The 19,928-nt window shown below is 44.1% G+C and overlaps 1 protein-coding gene across 4 annotated transcripts in view; it reads right to left on the reverse strand.

Annotated features, from left to right (window-relative positions):
* The window catches only part of LOC126546976 (cytochrome P450 4C1-like), a 72,332-nt gene that overhangs the window by 18,845 nt on the left and 33,559 nt on the right, over positions 1-19,928 (reverse strand). For 2 of the 4 annotated variants that reach the window (XM_055062929.1, XM_050194719.3), the window contains 6 exons: positions 17,682-17,794; positions 15,769-15,854; positions 14,485-14,675; positions 12,150-12,219; positions 11,565-11,691; positions 2,293-2,508 (listed from right to left, as the gene is read on the reverse strand). In XM_055062929.1, the coding sequence (XP_054918904.1) occupies positions 2,293-2,508; positions 11,565-11,691; positions 12,150-12,219; positions 14,485-14,675; positions 15,769-15,854; positions 17,682-17,794 (803 nt within the window). Of the gene's footprint in view, positions 1-2,292; positions 2,509-11,564; positions 11,692-12,149; positions 12,220-14,484; positions 14,676-15,751; positions 15,855-17,681; positions 17,795-19,928 lie in introns of those variants that run through there. The other 2 variants (XM_055062931.1, XM_055062930.2) reach the window with 2 other exon arrangements.

Raw genomic sequence — 19,928 nt, forward strand, 5'->3', positions numbered from 1 at the left:
TGCTTCTATAGCTGAGGAGCATTTCCTCACATCATTGAACTTAAGGTATTGTCTTATCTAATTCAGCACACACTTCACTAGTGTCTCTGTTATGCTTGTCAACGTACAAAAATTATTGGTTCAAGGCCATGGTTCATGTCATGTTAATCTAGAGTCATGGAGCGACATGGAAGCTTGGATAAAGGGTAAACGTTCTTGAAAGCAAAGTACAGGTCACTGTTTGATATCAAAGAGAGAAAATGCGAGTTGCACTGATATTGATATTGATATTGGTTTTAACGAAAGTCTTTCAGAGTATTTATTTTTGATGGGGGACATATTTTGGTGGGTTCTTGCGCAGCTGATTCATTCTGAATAATTGTGCCTGTATGAAGCTCATGCGTCATTTTTGCCAATCGCTGCTCATACCCTGAAATGAGGAAAGTGTACTGTTGCGTAAGGCTGAAATGTATAGGAATGGCGGAGTGGCGCTTAAATACTTTGTGGTGGCCCGCTGATTAACTTATCTTGGGGAGAACAGGTCTACTATGTAATTAAAGATATAAGCGATAGAGCAACTGCAAACTTTGCAAATTATTTCAGACTTGAAAAAATAAACCATAATCTTTCAAGGTTGCACTGGTAGCATGTTTTTATGCAGGGTGTTTTTAAAGTTGCCTGTGACAGATAGCGTGATTCTAACCGTTTATCTAATTTGCTGGATGAGGTGGTCATAATTCAAGGAGAAATTAAATACTTAATTAAATAATTAACATAATAACGATATGCTAATTATGCTATGTTACGCTGTTTTACATAACTAAGCAATTATTTTGCTACACATATTTTAATCTACGAAGTGTAGCCAGTGAGTTCGCCAGGCGTATCCACTTTGAACGAATCCTCTGGACTGCACCAATTTCGAGATATTAATTTTCAAAGTGTCCAACGAAAGCCATTGGCGTTCGAGTTACTTCATTTAGTTTTTTGTATTGAAGCCCAAAGCCTTTTTATTTGTTTGTTTTCTTCATGGAATGGCGCTATACTTTACACACGATGATACGAAACGCGTTATATTTACTGTTATATTTCAAGTGTGGCTTTGTCAGGTTGCTAGTTTGGCGTTAACCTCACCAAGATTTTTGTGAGCATTTATTTATATATTTGGACGAACGAAATCAGTGATAATAAAATTCATACTGAAGCTTCCTCAAATTAAAAAGAAACTACCTGCAATACCAAGAATATAGTGCTAAGCAAGAACTTGTTCGCTGAGTAAAACAATTAACACTTCTTTTGGTCATCTCCGGGCTTTGAATGAGAGTACTGTTTGCGTGTATTTGTAAGTGAATGCGACATGCCTAGCCTTCAGACAGACTCAACACAACTTTCTGCAAGTCATTTTTTAGCTGAACTAAGAGGAAACTACGTCAGAATGAAATTATGATTTTACCAACATTCGTTGAATGCGTGCGATAACTGGTTACAATGAAAAAAAAACAATGCATGCTTCATGGACTTGTCAATGTGAGCAGCAAAATATACGATAAAAATGTGATGCTGTTAGTACTGTCAAAAGTTGTGAGCTTGTATATGTAAACAGCTGAACATGCGAACAAATATTTCTGCTGCTGCCAAAAACATTTTCCGCGGTTTAGTGCTCTTGAATAAAAACTTCGATCTACCTCTCGCACTAGTTTTTTCTTTTCTTTTCCAGTGTTTGCAACATCGCCCGTTCTGGACCATGGCGCATGGACGCTGCACTGAGCATACAGAAATAGATCTCGTCTTGCGGTCTGTTGCCGTTCAAACTGCTTCAATTATCTTTTATTTTGTTTTTCTTTATCCATGACCGCTCTATATTGTTACAAAATTAGTCCCTAGATTCAGTACATATATACTTACGCGTGCATTTCTTCCAAGCGCTGCCAGCTCTGCTGGCCGGTTAATCTAACAATTTTATTTCCCTTGCTTCTATGCCATTCATTCGATCTGTCGCTTATATCACATAGTCACTCCCGGTGGTAAAGCTGCTTTTACGTTGTGGAACAAGAGTGATGAGACTGGAACTGTAATCGCTGCGTCATATCATCTCGGACTCGATTACTCGTAAACTTTGTGCATTATTTGCCACATAAACATTCGGTCACCCCAGTCATCCTACACGGCTGAACAACTCAAAAGTAGGCCCGAATTACTTAGCAAAACCTGGAAGTGATTTTGCATGTTTTCCGAATAGTGGGGCTTACGCTACCCCACCTACAGCAACTATACCCGTTTTCACGCTCTATAGCTCACCACCCTCTACATTACCTCGAACATAAATGTATCCACTTCCTCTCTTATGTCATCGTCTGTCAAGGAAGAGTCGACCTGTATGCTGTAACGAAGCAGGATGTCAATGAAAGTCAATCTCTTTGATGCTCTCGTCGTTAGGTGGAGGTCGTCTTCAACTGTAGGGCTTGCTTCTTTGTCCTTCTTTTCCGAGTTTATTTCGTTCATTATCTCTTCTCTTCTTTTGGAGATAACCTGTTAAAGAAATCAGGTTTCTTTTTTTCGATATGCACTGATTACCAGCGTGGTTCAAGATCACCAGCTTCTACATGGTTGAAAGCGATAATTTATTATATACGCCGTACTTCACATCCTCGTGAAAAAATACGGCTCGCATAACAACTCCTCGCAAAAATTAAAGTAGACGAATGCTGCAGTTGTTGATAACTCATGCAAGCTTGAACACATGTTGTCGAGTTGCTCGCGACGCTAGAAACTAAGCATAGTTCACCGCCTGACGGGCGCACGTTATCTAGTTGTTCTCGTTATAGCGTTGCCACGAAACATCCTTGCTGTCTGCACCGTGCGATGTTGGTTGACTTCACCGTTGACATGACTCCGATAAATTCAAATCTAAGGGTGGGTAATGCACATGTGGCTGTAGGTGCGAAATAAGATTTATTTTCTGCGTGTGATGATCTGCCCGGACACGGCACACAGCACGACATTCGCTCTTGCCTAGCGAAATCATGTGGTGCTTGTCAAAGCTGGGCTAATAGTATTGTTTGTGCAAGCTACGCGGGTGCAACTGATGCAGCGGCGTTCGTATACCCATGCTGCGAAAATCAGGTTTTATTTTTTGTCCGTGCTCGTCAATTGTTTATGAGCGGCAATTTTCTACCTTCGGTTTTCCTCTTCAATGAGCATTTTAATATAGAAAAAGTAATCCATGTTTAAAGGACTTAGCGAAGCTAACGTGTTGATTACGGCGTTTCTTCTTTAATAAGAATATGCTACTCAGCATACTTCCAATACACTGTCGAAGCTATTTACGCACTCCCTGGACATTTATCAGGTCGTTGCAGATTGAAAGGACTGGAAAGTGGTTATGCTTCACTTTTAGTCGCAAAACACAATCGCTTGCATAACTGTCACCCAATTTGCCTGGACATATATCGATGCTATGCATTGCAACGTGTTGATTACTGCGTTTCTTCTTTAATAAGAATATGCTACTCAGCATACTTCCAATACACTGTCGCAGCTATTTACGCACTCCCTGGACATTTATCAGCTCGTTGCAGATTGAAAGGACTGGAAAGTGGTTATGCTTCACTTTTAGTCGCAAAACACAATCGCTTGCATAACTGTCACCCAATTTGCCAGGAGATATATCGATGCTATGCATTGCAACGTGTGTTGTTTTCCCCCTTACCATAGCTTTCAGAAGATACTCTTGAGAAGATACTTTTCACATCTGTAAAGCACGTTTTTCGCTAGAGGTCCTTGTTTTTCAAAATAGAAATGTTTTCAGCATTTTCTAAGACAGCAAATGCAAAACAAAATTTTCATTGCTGTTTTGCTTTCAAAGTTCATTTTCCTCTCTGCGCTGAAAACTGAATCTCGAGCCAAGTCTTGTATGCTGCATATAAATTTAGTTTTTAGCCATCAGTTTGATGCGTGAAACAAGTTTTCTTGCAGACAAAGCATTGCCATAAATATATGTTTCCTTCTTCACCAAGCCTTTTTTTTGTCCGTTCTCGATCCTATTATAATTATTATGGTCTTTGCTTTTGTTAACTATACACAATTAACGACATGGCGTTTCTTTCAGTACTTCTTAATTTCGGATTGCATCGTAGTTCATGGAATTAACCTTGGCAATGACGACTACCGCAAAGGGACATTTACACCACCTCTAGTTAGCGCAACTTATGGTTTCTGAAACTCCACAAAGCTGCAAATATTGCATGTCGGCAAGCGCTTCAAAGGTGACTGTTGAGCACCCTCGGATTCCCGAGACCTTCCACAATGATGTTCTTGAAGACGTCGAGGATTGGCTCGAACAATATGAGAGAGTCGCCAAGACGAATCGTTGGACCTCGGAACAGAAACTCTCGCACGTGTACTTTGCCCTGGCGGACAGTGCTCGTACATGGTACGGGAACCAGGAAGGCATATGGTCTTCCTGGGATGAATTTCGGCCTTAACTTTTCGATACCTTTGTTGACAACGATCGTCGCGATTCGGCTCAGCAACTCGTCGAATCGCGCATACAAAAGCGGAATGAGAGCGTTGCCATGCTTTCGGAGGACATGACCCGCCTCTTTCGCCGAGTTGACCCCGCTATACCTGAAACAAAGAAAATCCGACATTTGATGCGAGGCGTCAGGGAGCAACTGTTCGCCGGTCTCCTTCGCAACCCGCCGACAACTGTTGTCGAGCGAGCACTTCAACAACGGTGCATGCCGCCAGTACGACCGCCTTTGCACTGACTTGCCGGCAGTGAGTGTTCCCTGCGTGAGCTCATGCGCGAGGCGTTCGGGAAGAGCTTCGGAACCTTGTGGTGACTCCGCAAGAACCTGTGGTGGCTTCTGTCGCAGAGGTTGTAGGGCAGGAAATCAGGCAAGCGTTTTAGTTTCCTGAATTGCGACCAGACCAGCGGTCTATAAGCTACGCGTCGGCCGTACGTGATCCAACCCCAGCGCACCACAGCTCGTCGTCCCTGCCTCGTCCTTACAACGAGTCGTTAATCATTCCGTACCGCCCGCCGCCGTTGCCGACCCCACAGCTTAATGTGCCCGTGGAAATGCCGTCCTACTACCCTGCGCCGACTACTCCAACTTGGTCGCAAAGGCCACCCATCAGTCGACCACTTGTTCGCAAGACTGACTTGTGGCGCTCCGTTGACCGACGTCCACTTTGATTCCATTGCGGGGAAGCCAGCCATATTTACCGTTTTTGCCCGTATCGTGACCCTGGATACCAGACCTTTGCAACCATGTTCCCTCGCGCTCGTTGGGGCAACCGAGGCGACACCAGTGTATCAATGCCAGCACAGCCATTCGCTCTGCCGTATCGCCGACCCCGCTCTTCGTCACCTGCACCGAGCACTTCACCACACCATCGCAGTTACGCCGATGTAGTCCGGGGCAGGTCCCCTAGTCTTCGTCGGGGAAACTAAAAGCGGCGACCTCTGGGGAGAAGGTTCCCGCCTATCGAGATGCTACAACACCCCCAGCGCCATCAGAACGGCCGGACGATATGACGTAGCCGACTACAATGGAAATTGTTAGCGCCGACCTCGCCGTTTACATAGACGGACGCCCACTGACAGCGCTACTAGATACTCGTGCGGACTTCTCTATAAGCCAAACACTCACTGATTGCCTTGAGAAGGCCAAGACCTCATGGACGGGTCCCCACATAAGAACTGCAGGAGGACAGTTGATGACGCCCACAGGGGGCAAAGTTACCGCTAGAATTAATATCGGTGCCTCGGCCTTCGTTGCTAATTTTGTCGTTTTGCCGGAGTGCTACAAAGACCTGATCTCGTGAATGGATTTTCTGCGTGAATACGGCACCGTTTTAAATATTTCGGACAGGTCTGTCACGTTTAGCATGGGCCCAGATTCAGTTGTACTCTGTACAGAGCAGCAACGTAGACCTTTACTCGTCGCCGATGATGACGTGACCATCCCACCGCGCTCATGCTCCCTTCTGTCGGTGACATGCGACATACCAAGCAACTCCGACGCTACTATTCGCTACTATTCGACGCTAAATTCCGGTGCTACTATTCAGCCATGACATATCCATTGCAAGAGTCGTCGTCAACATTAACTGTGGACACACAGACGCTCTCGTGACAAACTTTAGCCATGAGCGCCGGCACCTTACAAAAGGTATGACAGTCGCGTACGTCGAAGAGTTCACTCAGGTCACAGACTGCTTCACTGTAGGCCAAGGTGGTTCCACCAGCCTGCCTACCGTGCCTCGAGATCTATCCATCGATGTTGCCCAAGCTTGCTGCCTGAGCAGAAACAAAGCCTCCTGGAGCTTGTACGTCAGTTTCAGGACTGCTTTTCGTCGACGTCGAGAGTTGGTCGAACACCGTTGACCACACATCCAATTATCGCTGATGATACAACCAGGCTCATACGGCAGAACCCATATCGGGTGGCCCACGGGAACGCGAAGCGATAGAAATTCAGGTAAAAAGAATGCCTGAGCATTACGTTATTTAGCCGTCGAAGTGTGCTTGGACGTCGCCAGTGGTGTTAGTAAAAAAAAAGGATGGCAGCTTACGTTTCTTCGTTGACTATATCGCAAGCTCAATCAGATCACCAAGAAAGACGTTTACCCGCTACCTCGTATAGACGATTGCCTCGATAGACTGCGACATGCACATTATTTCTCATCGATAGATTTAAGAAGCCGGCACTGGCAAATAGAAGTTGACGAGAGAGACCGAGAAAAAACTGCCTTCGTGACACCTGACGGCCTCTAGAAATTTAAGGTACTTCCCTTGGCTTGTGCTCCGCGCCAGCATCATTTCAGTGGCTAATGGACACAGTACACTCAGGCGTCAAGTGGCGAACATGTTTAGTATACTTGGACAATGTGATTGTATGAATACCTTGTTTAGAACAAAACAACAGACTGTGATGTGATTGTATTTTCTGCAACTTTTGACGAGCACTTGAGACGACTACATGCGGTTTTTCAAGCCATCCGATCTGGCAGTCTCACGCTGAAGCCGGGAAAATGCCACTTTGGCTTTGAAGAGTTTCTCTTCCTCGGTCATGTTGTCAGCAATGAAGATGTACGGCCTGAAATTTTTCAGCGCCATCTAACAAAAAGGCAGTTAGACGATTCTTAGGACTGTGCGCCTATTACCGATGCTACATTCGGAACTTTTCAAGAATTGCGTCACCGTTCACACGCCTCACCAGGGAAGACGTCGCCTTCGTATGGGGGGAAGAACAGCAACAAGCGTTCAACGAGCTGCGGCAACGCCTCCGAAAGCCCCAAGTCCTCGGACACTTTGACGAAGACGCCCTGACAGCGGTTCACACCGACGCCAGCAATGTCGGCATAGGAGCAGTACACGTGCAGCGACAAGATGGCGCTGAAGGAGGAATAGCTTATGCAAGCAGAATCCTTTCCCGTACGGTACTGAATTATTCCATCACGGAAAAACGAGTGCCTTGCGGTGGCGTGGGCCATTATGAAATTTCGCCCATATTTGTACGGCCGCTCCTTTAATGTTGTCAGTGACCACCACTCCCTTTGTTGGCTGATGAACTTAAAAGATCGGGGCGATTGGCGCACTGGAGCCTTCAGCCTCAAGAATTCGACATCGTTATTGTCTATAAATCGGGAAAGCGGCATACGGATGCCGATTGCCTTTCTCGCGCCCCATCCGAATCTGCCAACGCAGAAGATGACGACGATGCAGCCTTTCTCGGAGTTGTCAACACAGCTACAATCGCACAGCAGCAACGCGATGATCCGGAATCGCAACCCATTATTATTTCTTGGAGGGTCGCACTTCCGTTGTTCCAAGACTTTTTACAAGAGGACTGCCATCATTTTGCTTGCGCAACGACGTCCTGTATCAGGCAAACTTCTGTCTGAACGGAAACACCAACTTACTCGTCGTGTCAACACCTCTCAGGAGTGAAGTATTACAGGCATGCTATGATGAAGCAACATCTGGTCATTTGGGCTACACACGAAAGCTGTGCACAGTGAGGCAAAAATACTATTGGCCAATACTCACGGCGCCCGTTCAACAATACGTCCCGACATGCCTTGAATACCGGCGGCGAAAAGTGCCAGCAGTCAAACCATCAGGCTTCCTCCATTCTGTTGAAGTGCCCGAAACTCCATTCACTCAAGTCGGAATGGATCTTCAAGGCCCATTCTCAACTTCTGCTGCGGGTTACAGATGGGTTATCGTAGCCACAAACTATTTCACTCGCTACGCCAAAACCAAGGTTCTGGAGCGGAGCACGGCAAGTGAAGCAGCCCTGTTTTTTATAGAGAATGTTGTACTGAGGCACGGTGCTCCAGCAGTAGTAATAACTGACAGGGGAAGTACATGTACAACCGAGCTATTGGAACAGTATTGAGACTTAGTGGAACTGCTCACCGGCGAACAACGGCTTACCATCCGCAAACGAACCGACTGACAGAACGCCTGATTAAGACACTCGCGAATATGCTCTCCATGTACGTGGATGTGGAGCACAAGGACTGGGCTGAAATCTTGCCGTACGTCACCTTGGCATACAATACGGCTCAGCCAGAGACAACACGAATGACACCGTTCCGTCTCCTACATGGTCGTGAAGTCACAACTGTGCTAGATGGATGCTGCCACATGAATGCGATGGCATCGAAACGGATGCTGAACGCTTCACTCAGCGTGCTGAAGAAGCCCGAGAACCTGCTCGCATACGTATTCATAGGCAGCAGGATTGCGACTCGAGATTCTATAACGAGCCTGGAGAGGTAGTTTGGGTTTGGACTCCCATTCACCGTCGTGGCTTTCGGAGAAATTGTTAAGGCGCTACTTCCGGCTGTGTAAAGTTCTTCGGCAACTCAATGTTGTCAACTATGAGGTTGCTCCCGATATTCCGCATTGCTCAATGCGTCGACGGCATCTACCGGAGGTTGTGCACGTGGCCCGGATGAAGCCCTATTTATCCGAGTGAATTCACGGCACCGCAAGAGTGTCCCGGTTCTGTTGCCGTGATGATAAAACATCGGGACGATGCTTTTTAGGAAGAGAAGCTAATGTCACGGCTAAAGACTGGCAAGAAAACAGAAGGAAACGAATTGAGGGACACGTGCCGCGGCCACGCTCCCTTTGAAAGAAGACGAAGTTGGTGCGTCGGCTGGTGCGGTCTCTGAATACAGAGCTGGTTTGGTTTCTCGCATCCTGGTCCTACGTCCTGTTTTTTTGACGTCGTGACAATATGTGTTATTATGCGACCCTAGTATACAGCCTCTTCTCCAATCTATCGGCACAACAATGCTTCGCTAGAACTTGTAAGGCCCTCTCATAGTCATGCAACGTTCACTTTCACAGGATTCCTATAAATCAGGTGAATGGTTAACAATGCTAACTGCATGTATATTAAATCGCTTAGATTTTGTTGATACGTTACTGTGCTAGGTTTTTCGAAAGGCCCACCTAGCATGCGCCGTGTCCTTGAGGAACCACCGTATACAGTAGCCGCACGCCTACATTGCGCAGCGTGCTTGGGCATAGCAATAAATTTATGACGAGATCAAGAATAAAGCGTTCAGAGCGTTCCACATCGCCAAAGAGTGTGGGGCAATCTGGTAGATTGAAAACAATGCCCTTTTGCTGCTCGGTGGCGTCTGGACGTGTGGTGTCAGAACAAAAAGGTGATCTCATTAGCAATTATTATGACTGGGCTTTTTAAGGACTTAATTTATTTCTTTTCTAGTAACAAAGTGAACATCTTGTTACATTTCCTACTATGCTTAGTCTTGAATCCGTTCTTGTATACCTGCCCGCATCTTCAACTCTTACGTGTTTAATGTGTCCATCTTCCTTTTGGGCCAGTGAAGGTGTGTTCTGCCATTAAAAAAATACGTTTATATTATCGGTTTTCCGAGAACTCCTGTTTTGATGGTGCCGCCGTACGGCGACGCCCCCCCCCCCTCTCCTGCCCACTACCTTTTTTTTACATATTTATACCTAATGCGATCTCGGTATAGATACGATGGCAGGGTGGTACAAGATATCATGGCAGCAATAAAGGGCATAAAAAAAGAAACATCAAGTCATTTTCCAGGAGGATTAACACACATTGGCTATTGAAAACATGTTTTTGGCTCTCAATATTGTTAGTAGGGTTATAATCGGTGATAGTTCGTGGAAACAACGAGTATTTGAAACTATCGATACTTTGGGTTAAGGGCGTAACTGTCTGAGAATCTCGACTTCTTGTAGAACCAGTAGAAAAAAGTTAAAATATCCGACGTGTCAGTGTTGTAATGAGCATTGACTAACTGACAAAATAATTAAGGCTGCAAATCCTATTTCTCTGACTAACTGAAGGGAATTCAGCTATTTTTTTTATTAATGCGCTTGTAGAACTCCGACAATGTGAGTTGTAAATTAATCTAAGAGCCTTTTTTGTATTCTCCCTAATTTTTGGGTGTTGACTTTAGCGAACGGGTTTTAAACTATGACAGCATATTTTACCATAGGGAGGATGCTATGTTATTGTAGGCAAGTGTAAGCACGCGGGGTGTAGCTAACCTCAGCGTTCGCCTTAAAAGGATAACTTGCGTAAGGCATTAGCTTCAAGATTGTCTATATATGTCATTACAAGATAATTTGTTGGTAATCCAAAATCCTAAATATATTTACTGCTCTATTCAGAAAGAACTTGATTAGTAGAACAATAATAAAGCAACAGGTGTTCCTTCTTATACGTAACTCTCATAAAAACTGTTTTTGCGAAATTCATGGGCATTTGCCACTGATTAGATCAAAAAAATATTTTTTTTCCAAAACTTTTTTTTTTTCATAACTGATCGGAGGCAGACTCGGCATTGAAGAAGCCTCTATGAAGGCACTCGGCGCTTACAGACTCGCAACTAAGTTGGGTTCAAGTAGGTCACAAGCCCCCACGTTATACGCATCCTACTTCCGCTACCAAGTGAAACGACGTCGTCTCATATACAGTCAAAACAAATGTTTAATTACCTTAACATTCCGTACCCATGGCCTCGCGCGATTGCCAACGTTTCTATTCGAGGCCAAATTTTTCATCTATGCAGCACCAATGTCGCTTTTCTTTCTCCGCTTCGGACAAAAATAATATTTAGTGGTTAATTCCTTCCGGCGAACTAATAGTGCAAGCGTAATAATACTGCGATAACGTTGCCCTGCGTGCAGAATTCACAATTTCTGAACCTTCTCTCAAGAAGAATACGAGTGGTATAGTGATGTTTGCGAAATCAACTGACACGAGAGCAGACCACTTATAGTCACACCGTAGACATGACTTTTACAGTAGACACAAATTTTTTCTCTTCTTTTTCCCTTTATTTTATTATCCCCCTTCCCCTGAGTGAGGTATCCAACCCTACGTTTATCTGGAAGACTGTCCTGCGTTTCTTTGTTTTCTTGCCTCTCTATTCTCTAAACTTCTATCGGGTGCCCTGTACAGACTAAAAAAGCTGGAAAGCTTGTGCTATGCCATTTGCACTCAAATCACAGAAAGACATTTCAACTTCAGATTCAATGTTTCAAGTTTTACCTTTTTTGTGAAGGCGTGAATCTCAGACACGTTCTTTTGATATTGTCGTCCGTCTTCTGTTCTGTAGTATAGGCAATCTAGTGCAAGCCACGGAGCCTGCGACCTTTTTATTATTCGCTCCGCCACACTGGAACGTAAAACAAAAGTTTAATCTTGGGGATATGCTGATACTAATAGGAGGTGATGGAAAAATTTTCAGATGGCTTAATTGTCGGAAAGTTACGTGGACAACCTGGGCTACAATGTTTCAGCTGTAAAATTAGGCTTACTTACTTGTACAATACTTGTAGTACTATTCTGCATTGTATTGTATGTGCTTGTAATGATTCTATTATGTAATGCTCAATGTTTATTGTGCCTTTCCTGCAAAAATGCGGATGCGATTGGCAGTATATTGGCGCTTAAATAAAAGAAAAATCACATCTGCGCTGACTTGCGCCTAACATCGAGCCCCTTGAAGTAATTTTACGAGAAAAAACGGAAGATATGTCCTATGCTTGTCATACTATAGCTAAGTAAGATTCGCAGATATCAAATGTAATAGAAATGTAATGCTCGAATATAAGGGTGAAGAAAAACTCTTACAATTTCACATTTTGCACGTAGCGCTGACATTCGCTGTCGATCTTAGAGTTCGATACACCCATTATGGTATCTGAAAAGTTCAAGAAAAATGAGACAAAGAAAGTGTTTCCTAAATTCCTGCGCATTAGGTTATTGCAAAACCTCTTTTTCTGCAGAAACTAAATACTGCGCACAAAACAAGATAGTGGGCAAGAATACATGCGATTTGTTCTTTTAACATTAAGTGAGGATATTTTTTTATTTCCCTTACGAATCGACCATAAAGGCTAAAGCTTCAAGAATAACGGCGCCAGAAGTCGGTGTTACTAGTAGAGCTTGTAAGGCTCGTTGTGCAGTCAGAAGGGATACAAACCTAAAAGTGTAACTGTCAAATGTGAAAATACATGAAACCGAAGATATATATTGCTGTTAGGCTACGTAAGGCATTTATTCCTAAAATATAATTTTTATCAATAAATGGCAGGCTTTCGTGAAATGATGGGATTCAGGGAAAGAGTCTAAGAAGAACTTGACATCGCTTTACGGCCCCTTTAAGTGACAGACATACACACATAAGATACCGATGAGAAAATACGCTATAGATAGGGTTTAAACGACAGAGACATCAAAGTTTACTGGTCGAACCGTAGAGAGCCCGACATGCTGCTTTTAGTTTGTCATACATAAGTGCAGGCAGCTGTCCCACTTACCTAGGCCGCGGAAACGGCGGCCTCTGGCACATGTCTCCACAAATTTCTGAGACAGCATGAACCGCATTCAAATACACAATGCTGGTCTCATTCGAGACACCTAACTTTCCATGTGCTAACTCTGCCATATGGGCAGGCCGCTGTTACTCGAGCTTCTGACTGCGGACGACCGCAGCTGCGTTTTGTGTGGTGCGGCACCTGTGGCAAAAGCGGACGCCTTCGGTTCTCAGCCTGTAGCGACTGCCGAGCGCCATCGTTAGTAATTTGCAGCTAGCTACCTAAGGCATCCAACAAGGCGCAGTAATTGTGGCTGTTCCACTGACAGAACACACATATAGCGAAATTTTGAAACCGTCCGGTTTTCGTAGACATAGCCAGCGCGCTCGCCCTTGTGGACATTTTGCGTGGCCGGAAATTATTTCACAATTCTTTTTCAGTACCAACGTCTCTCGCAACGCCAGTCTACGTCAGCAGAGTAGATAGGCAGGTAACAGAGTAGCACGTGTTATGCCAGTGGCGGTTAGTGGCAAGGCGACACAGCTAAAAGAGCGATGGGCTTCTTTCGCGCGAGCTCGCTGGTGATAATGAGATATAATTTCGCTGCGCGGTGTGGTGTTATACTTGATCTGACCGCACTGCCTCTTCACAAAACCTTGTTTCGAACGATGTCAAAGTGGCACTCACCATCGGTGTGCCACTGGACCTGAAGGGAGGCAGCCATACAAAAATATTCGTGCCTTGGTCTGCCGAAGTAAACGCTATAGGAAACGTAAGTGACAAATATTCGGCTATTTGCTGCCGCAGCAAAGTCTTTGTGTTGAACTGCCTAGAAAGCTGAAATCATGAGCGTCCTATAGGCGACCCAATCTGTCCAAGACCGGCAGGTTTCAGATTTTCTAAATGGTGTAAGACACGTGCTACAGGTAAAAAACGGGGCTTTAGGCACTACAGAGGCGAAACCAGTGAACGTGTTCAAATGGCTAACGCAGCAAATATTTGTTCTATAGTTTTCGGCCCGATCGCTTTCGGCGAATTGGATTCTCAGAAACGTTCGTTGAAGAAAATTAGCGGAAAAAGTCATGTTGAAGTCAACCAACTTTTGGATAGGTCGCATTCTGTCCTGTGAATATTTCGGTATGACATGACCTTCAGCACCACCACATGAGTGACGATGTTACGTGACGCCGAATCGCTGTGCTAAAGCGCCATAATAATAAACTTTGTTTCTGAAGTGCAGCACCATTAGCTTCGCGTATTGCAGTAAGGAACATTGAACAGAAGAAAAAGGGAGCTGTTTTCTTCTTCCGCGCTACACGCAGAAAAAATCGGCGGCGGTAATATTGGGTACGCTTGTACTATGAGCACAACTAGTATCCCAAATATGTGAAAATGCAATACAACGAAGTATAACGGTTCACTTTTTTTATTCGCCAATGTATGCGACACTGGCGCGATTCACACACGAACGCAGAGCGTTCCACCGGATTCAGCATGTTTAGCGGCCGTACACGCACTGATTGCCGTCCTAGTTTCGCGTGCAAGAGCTACGAGTGTTAAATTTGTACTCTTTCACGCTTCACGTAACGCTCGGGTTACATCCTTTCTAACCATGCGGTCGCTGTAAAGTTCCATAGCAATATCCATACCGAGCAAGACATCCAAAGCGCATGCAGCTGCCATAGGTACAGCGTCGATCCAGGGCTCCTTGAATTGGTCATCGATTCGGGCGGCTGTGCGCCTGGCCATCTTATTCATCGGCGCTACAAAGTCCTCAAGAATCTTGAAGTGGAAAGCTGGTGTCAACATTCGTCTGCGGCTTTTCCATTTTGGTCCCGCGCTGCAAAAAGGCACAGCAATGTCAGACCGGTGTCACTGGTAGTGTTATAACAGCATAAACATCTACGGGCTAATTAACCTAAGCTTATAGTTTCAGTGTTGTGTCCCCCCTTCTTCCGCTAACAGTGAAAACGAACGCGCAAGAAGGCATCGGAATAGACAACATTCACGGAAGTGTCGTCACCAAGGTAACATGAAGCCATGCACATTTAGCTACTGCAGGCATCACGCATGGATCATTTCCTTTCGGGTGCTCCGTAACCCCTCAAAGTACACGGGTCATATACAAGATCCAAACTTAATAGCAATAGTAAACGTCACTAATTTGAAAAGTACACTGTACCGAGATGCCAGTTTACCCAAAATGCACGGAAAGGCAGAATTCCTAATTTTTTTTTCATGTCAGAGTGTCAGTGTTTTATGTCATCTGCCCCCAAGAGGTGGAGCGACTGCAGGACAGCTACATATTCACGGCTAAGTGGCGTGTGCCACCGCCCGATTTAAAGGGTTCAGCCTTATCCATCCATCCATCTTTCCATCCATACATTTAGGTTCGGCTACTAATCGCCGCCCCGATTTAGAGATGATGACATTAGTAATCATCATCGTGCAGGATCGGGATCGCTACAGCAGGAACTTTGAACACCAAGAAATGGCAGATGTGCATGAACGCCGTGCAAGTTAGGCTGAATCAAAAGTTACAAACACCTTAATGCTGTGCTCAATTATCTGAAAACTACGCATTAGCTTTATGGAGATAAATACTCTTTTTCCGTAATTACACAAAAGAATGAAGGATCAAACATTTACTCGAGATTTAGCACCTTTACAATTGGGTCACGTATGTCTAATCACCAACCTTTTATTTTATGGCGTCTAGCACGCGGTTACAGGTTTCATTCTCACTAGAGAATTACCAACGCACAAAAAGAAATCTAGTTTGCAGTTATCAAAAATTTATTTAGGTAATCATGACTAAAATAATTAAACGTGATAATACAAACAGTACCAATCTGTGTTGTAGCCGAGTCTGCAACAATGGTTATTATTTCATTGTGCCATAAACCGTATGCTCACCATATGCTGCCACATACCTCGTCAAAAGTCCAGTTCCCAGCCACGGATGAAGGAGCCCGTAATGAAAAGACTTTGATTGTGTGTTGCGATTCGTCAAGAATGTCTGAAAAAGCAGAACATTGGACGGCAAGTCCTGCTTTGAATCTCTTTGTGTTTCAGGTTACTGCTAAACGCCTTTGAATTGATCCCTCTTTTGGTCTTTGGAAGAAAATGAGTTGTCATTTAAAGTACATTATTAACGGCACGGAGCAATGGGTCACAAGCAGAAGAATCGACAACATGAGCGCATTTTGGCTGAAACAACAGCGATACGTCAGATATGAAAAAAAAAGTTACAGCGTAAAGTCAAGCCATGGGCCCATCCGAAAAAACTGCCATTTTCAGGCAACCAAATGGAATGTTAATCCGTGCAGTCAATGCATCTGATTTGACCTCGGTGTTGATTGATGATCGGCGCAAGATGAGCAATTCAAACGAGTTTGTACATTTCTAGTGAGAAAACCGTCCGGAATAAACAGGTGTTAGTTTAGGCGTATTCGACCTGCATCATTCACTGCCGCATTGAACACTTTGAAAGTTAGTATTTGTGAGTGGAGTAAAAATATTTACTTGAGATGTGGGCACCTAGTATTGCTGGATGGGAACTTGTGGCTTTTGAACAGATATCATCGGTTTCTGTCGTGTCTAAGGTGATCCCACAACGCTACATATGACACTTAGGCATAAGTTGTCCAGCATGACCGCCAGATGTTTGTGTTGCCTGAACCATTATTTGGTATAAGATAAAACTAGGATTTCAACCAGACGGCCTTTCACTTACTCTTAATCCACTTAAATTTTTTTTTCTCGTAATGACCCAAAGCTGAGTTTCACAAATTACTAGCAGAAGGTTAAAGAACTTTAATATCAGGACGTGAGGTTAACATTTCACAATTTACACATCTGCTGACTATGAATGCCCTGCGTTAGATACAGCTCCGTCAAAATTGTGTATATCTGCTGTCTTTATTACGTTCGTAAAAAAAAGTTGCTTCTCTTTCTCTGGCTTAATGCATTCGCCAAGCAGCAGCAGCAGCAGTAGTAGCAGCTTACTGGCATGCCATAACGTTTCAAGTCAGCAAATGGCTGTGCTTAAACTGGTCAGTTACCCAGGTATACGAATGGGCGTGACGACTCACATCCTGGCAATGTGTTTGGTAACAGCGCCGAATCTAATAGTCGTGGTTTTGGAGGTGATCGAAAAAAAAATTACTGGCGTTGATGTGTTTTATTCAGAGCTGAAATTTTTCAGGCCGTGCACTTGGCAGTAACTGGTTTGATCAATGTGTTCAATAATGCTTGCAAAATAAATTACATGCACCGTGAAGTCTGCGCCTCGCTGGCGCGAAGATCGCATGTAACACTGCTCGACATGGAAATAAAAACAGTTCGCAGTTGAGTTAATTGGCTCATATATTACTATAATTCAGCAGACAAATTGCAAAATGGGGTAGGCTTTATACTATAAATAAGACACGCAAATGCCTCTTTCAAGGTAGCTGAAACGGCACGTGACATGTTAGAAGCCTTCCTCATCAAAGAAAACAGGGAAAATCGTGTCAGTCCTATATTGATCACATTGAGAAATAAAATAAGAACATATCCAAAGCTCCATTGGACGATAGTAAGAGCTAGATCAGCAATATTGGATCACCTTTCATTGTTTTGTTTTTCTTTTCTGTATTCTACGCATGATGCCTCAACATCATTAAAAAATTTAGTTAGTTCAGCAACCTACCGTGTTGTTTCCTTTATACAATTTGTTTGTTGAATTTCAGAAAAAGGAAATAGAAAGGAAGGTTCCCTTCTAACATTTCACGCAATTGCAGTGTTATAACTTTAGGTGATATATGTATGGTTATTAAAAATGAAAGTATTCAAATAAACGTACCTCGACATACTCTGCCTTGTATACTGTGATGCATGGTCTCGTGCCAAGGTAAAAGGCGAAGAACCCTTCCTTTTGATACTTCAACGTTAGCGCGAAACGTGATTGCATGTACACTGAAATGATAAAGAACGCCGGGAGTGAACGAACAAAGTGCTGGTTGTGAATGGTTAGCAGAACATTTTTGCTAAGCTCCAGGAGACAAACACGAGAACAAATAGGAAACATTCACAGCACTGTGCTTGCATTGCTTCCTTTCTGCCTTTGTTTGCCGCACTGCAAAAAAACAAAAACAAAAATACCGGCTTAGGTAGATTTATAGGCTGTACATTTGCTAGCATTACCGAGAGTTTTGACGGTTTGTAACAAGGCGCCAAGCAGGAAACACGGCACTGTGAATTTATTTTGTATCTGTTATACCATGTGTCCGACGTAACTTGGGCCAAAATTAAAGGAAAAAGTGTGAAAGTGCCAGGTAGCTGGACAGAAGGCCCACGAAACATAAGATATAGCTTTTTTGTGTGTTTCGCGAGCTTTCATGGGGCTTGAAAAAAAACATTTATGTAACACGTATTGAGCAAGATAAAGCTGGATTACGAATTTTTTAGAGGGGTCTACAATTTTCTCTTGGACACGTTTACTCTGTATATAATATTTGAGAAGTTGATCAATTTATAACTAGTTATGTAATTAGACGAAATACAAATTATTATCTCACTTGTTTCAAACGACGGCACACAGTATTATCTTGGTTCTGTCCAGCTACGTCTCACTTGCACATCTTTAAATTTTCGCACAAGTGGCACACAGATGCCAGTGATGACGATAGGGTTCTGAACGCCCTGCTGGAATTGTTATCTCATTTTTTTGCTAAAATTATTGGCGAAATCTTTTATTTTGTTCCGCGTAACTTCAGCAACAGCTCGGCTATACACAATGTTGTCATGCCGCACAAGGTATGCGTGGACTCCGTTCTACTGGGGCAGCTATAAGCGAGGTATGGGGCCCTATAACGTAAAACTATTTCAATCTGTTTTTATTCCATTCCCCTGACATAAAATTTATGTAACCGCAGATGCAAGCATCGGGCGGTGACCCGCAGCGTTGTCTGAACGCTCTCCTCGTGCATATGAGTTCACCTTAGTTCGCTTTCAAAACGAATAACATTGCCTACACTTAGTGGTTTTTCTTAATTGACTGACAAGAGGCGAGGAGCGCGCTGAAGTGGAGAGGGTTTCAATGGGGCCCAGCCAGCGCAGTCAAAATAGGTAACCGGATGAAGAGTGTGGCGCCGGCTTCTGCCATTGGTCCGCTTCCCCTTAGCTTGCGGTGGCTGATCGGAAATCACGGCGGCGTGCAATGGAAGGTTAAGAATGCCGCTAAAATGGATTTTCAGCAAGGAACAGTTGGCAGAGCGACGTCGTATACGTGCCGAAAGGGCTCGATAACGTTTTACTATCACGCAAAAAGCTTCTATAAGGAAATAAATCCATGCTCACCGGCAAGTGCGAGTAGCGAGTACCTGAGCGATCGGCGGGCAGCCATTTTCTATTCCTTTTGGAACGGGACTCTCTGGCTATTCAGAAAAATGTTCAGTTTTGTTCGGCATATTATTGCATCTGTGACGCGTACACGCCACATTGACGCGGTGAGTTTTCGCGGGTTTGTGACGTCACGTGACAGATAGGCGAAGTGGGCGCAACTCGAAAACGTTTGACGAATACCAGAGGGCTAATGGCGAAAAGGCATTGAATCAGGAATAATTTTTTTTTGGTGTTCGGTTTAATCATGCATAATCTGTGTGTACACGTCATATCAGATGGGGAGCTATCGCGGTTTTCGTGATACCGCGTGACAGATATGCGAAGTTGGAAGTGGCTCGAAAATGTTTTGACCAACCGTGGAGGTTGATTCCAGAATTAGAATAGAAAAGTTTGGAACAGCTTTACGTTATAGCGTCCATGGTGTAATTGGAATTTTAGCGTGTCCGGAATTCCGGCAAACGGGGTCGGTTTGGGCTGATTGACGGATGAGCGGGGGCATAAACGTAAGCGGCTGGGGAGGTGCAGCCACCTGTTGTCGTAGAACTCAACCAGACAAAAACAGATCTAATATTGCAGTAACCAAGTATATTCTACTTCGATGATGGTGCAAATTTTCAGCAGCGTCGTAATTATGAACACGATTACGCCACTGTCGAATATTTACACCAGCAGCCAAGAATTAGTACTTTGCTCTGCATTTGCTTGA

This window comes from Dermacentor andersoni, chromosome 1, assembly GCF_023375885.2.
Source record: "Dermacentor andersoni chromosome 1, qqDerAnde1_hic_scaffold, whole genome shotgun sequence".
NCBI lineage: Eukaryota > Metazoa > Arthropoda > Arachnida > Ixodida > Ixodidae > Dermacentor > Dermacentor andersoni.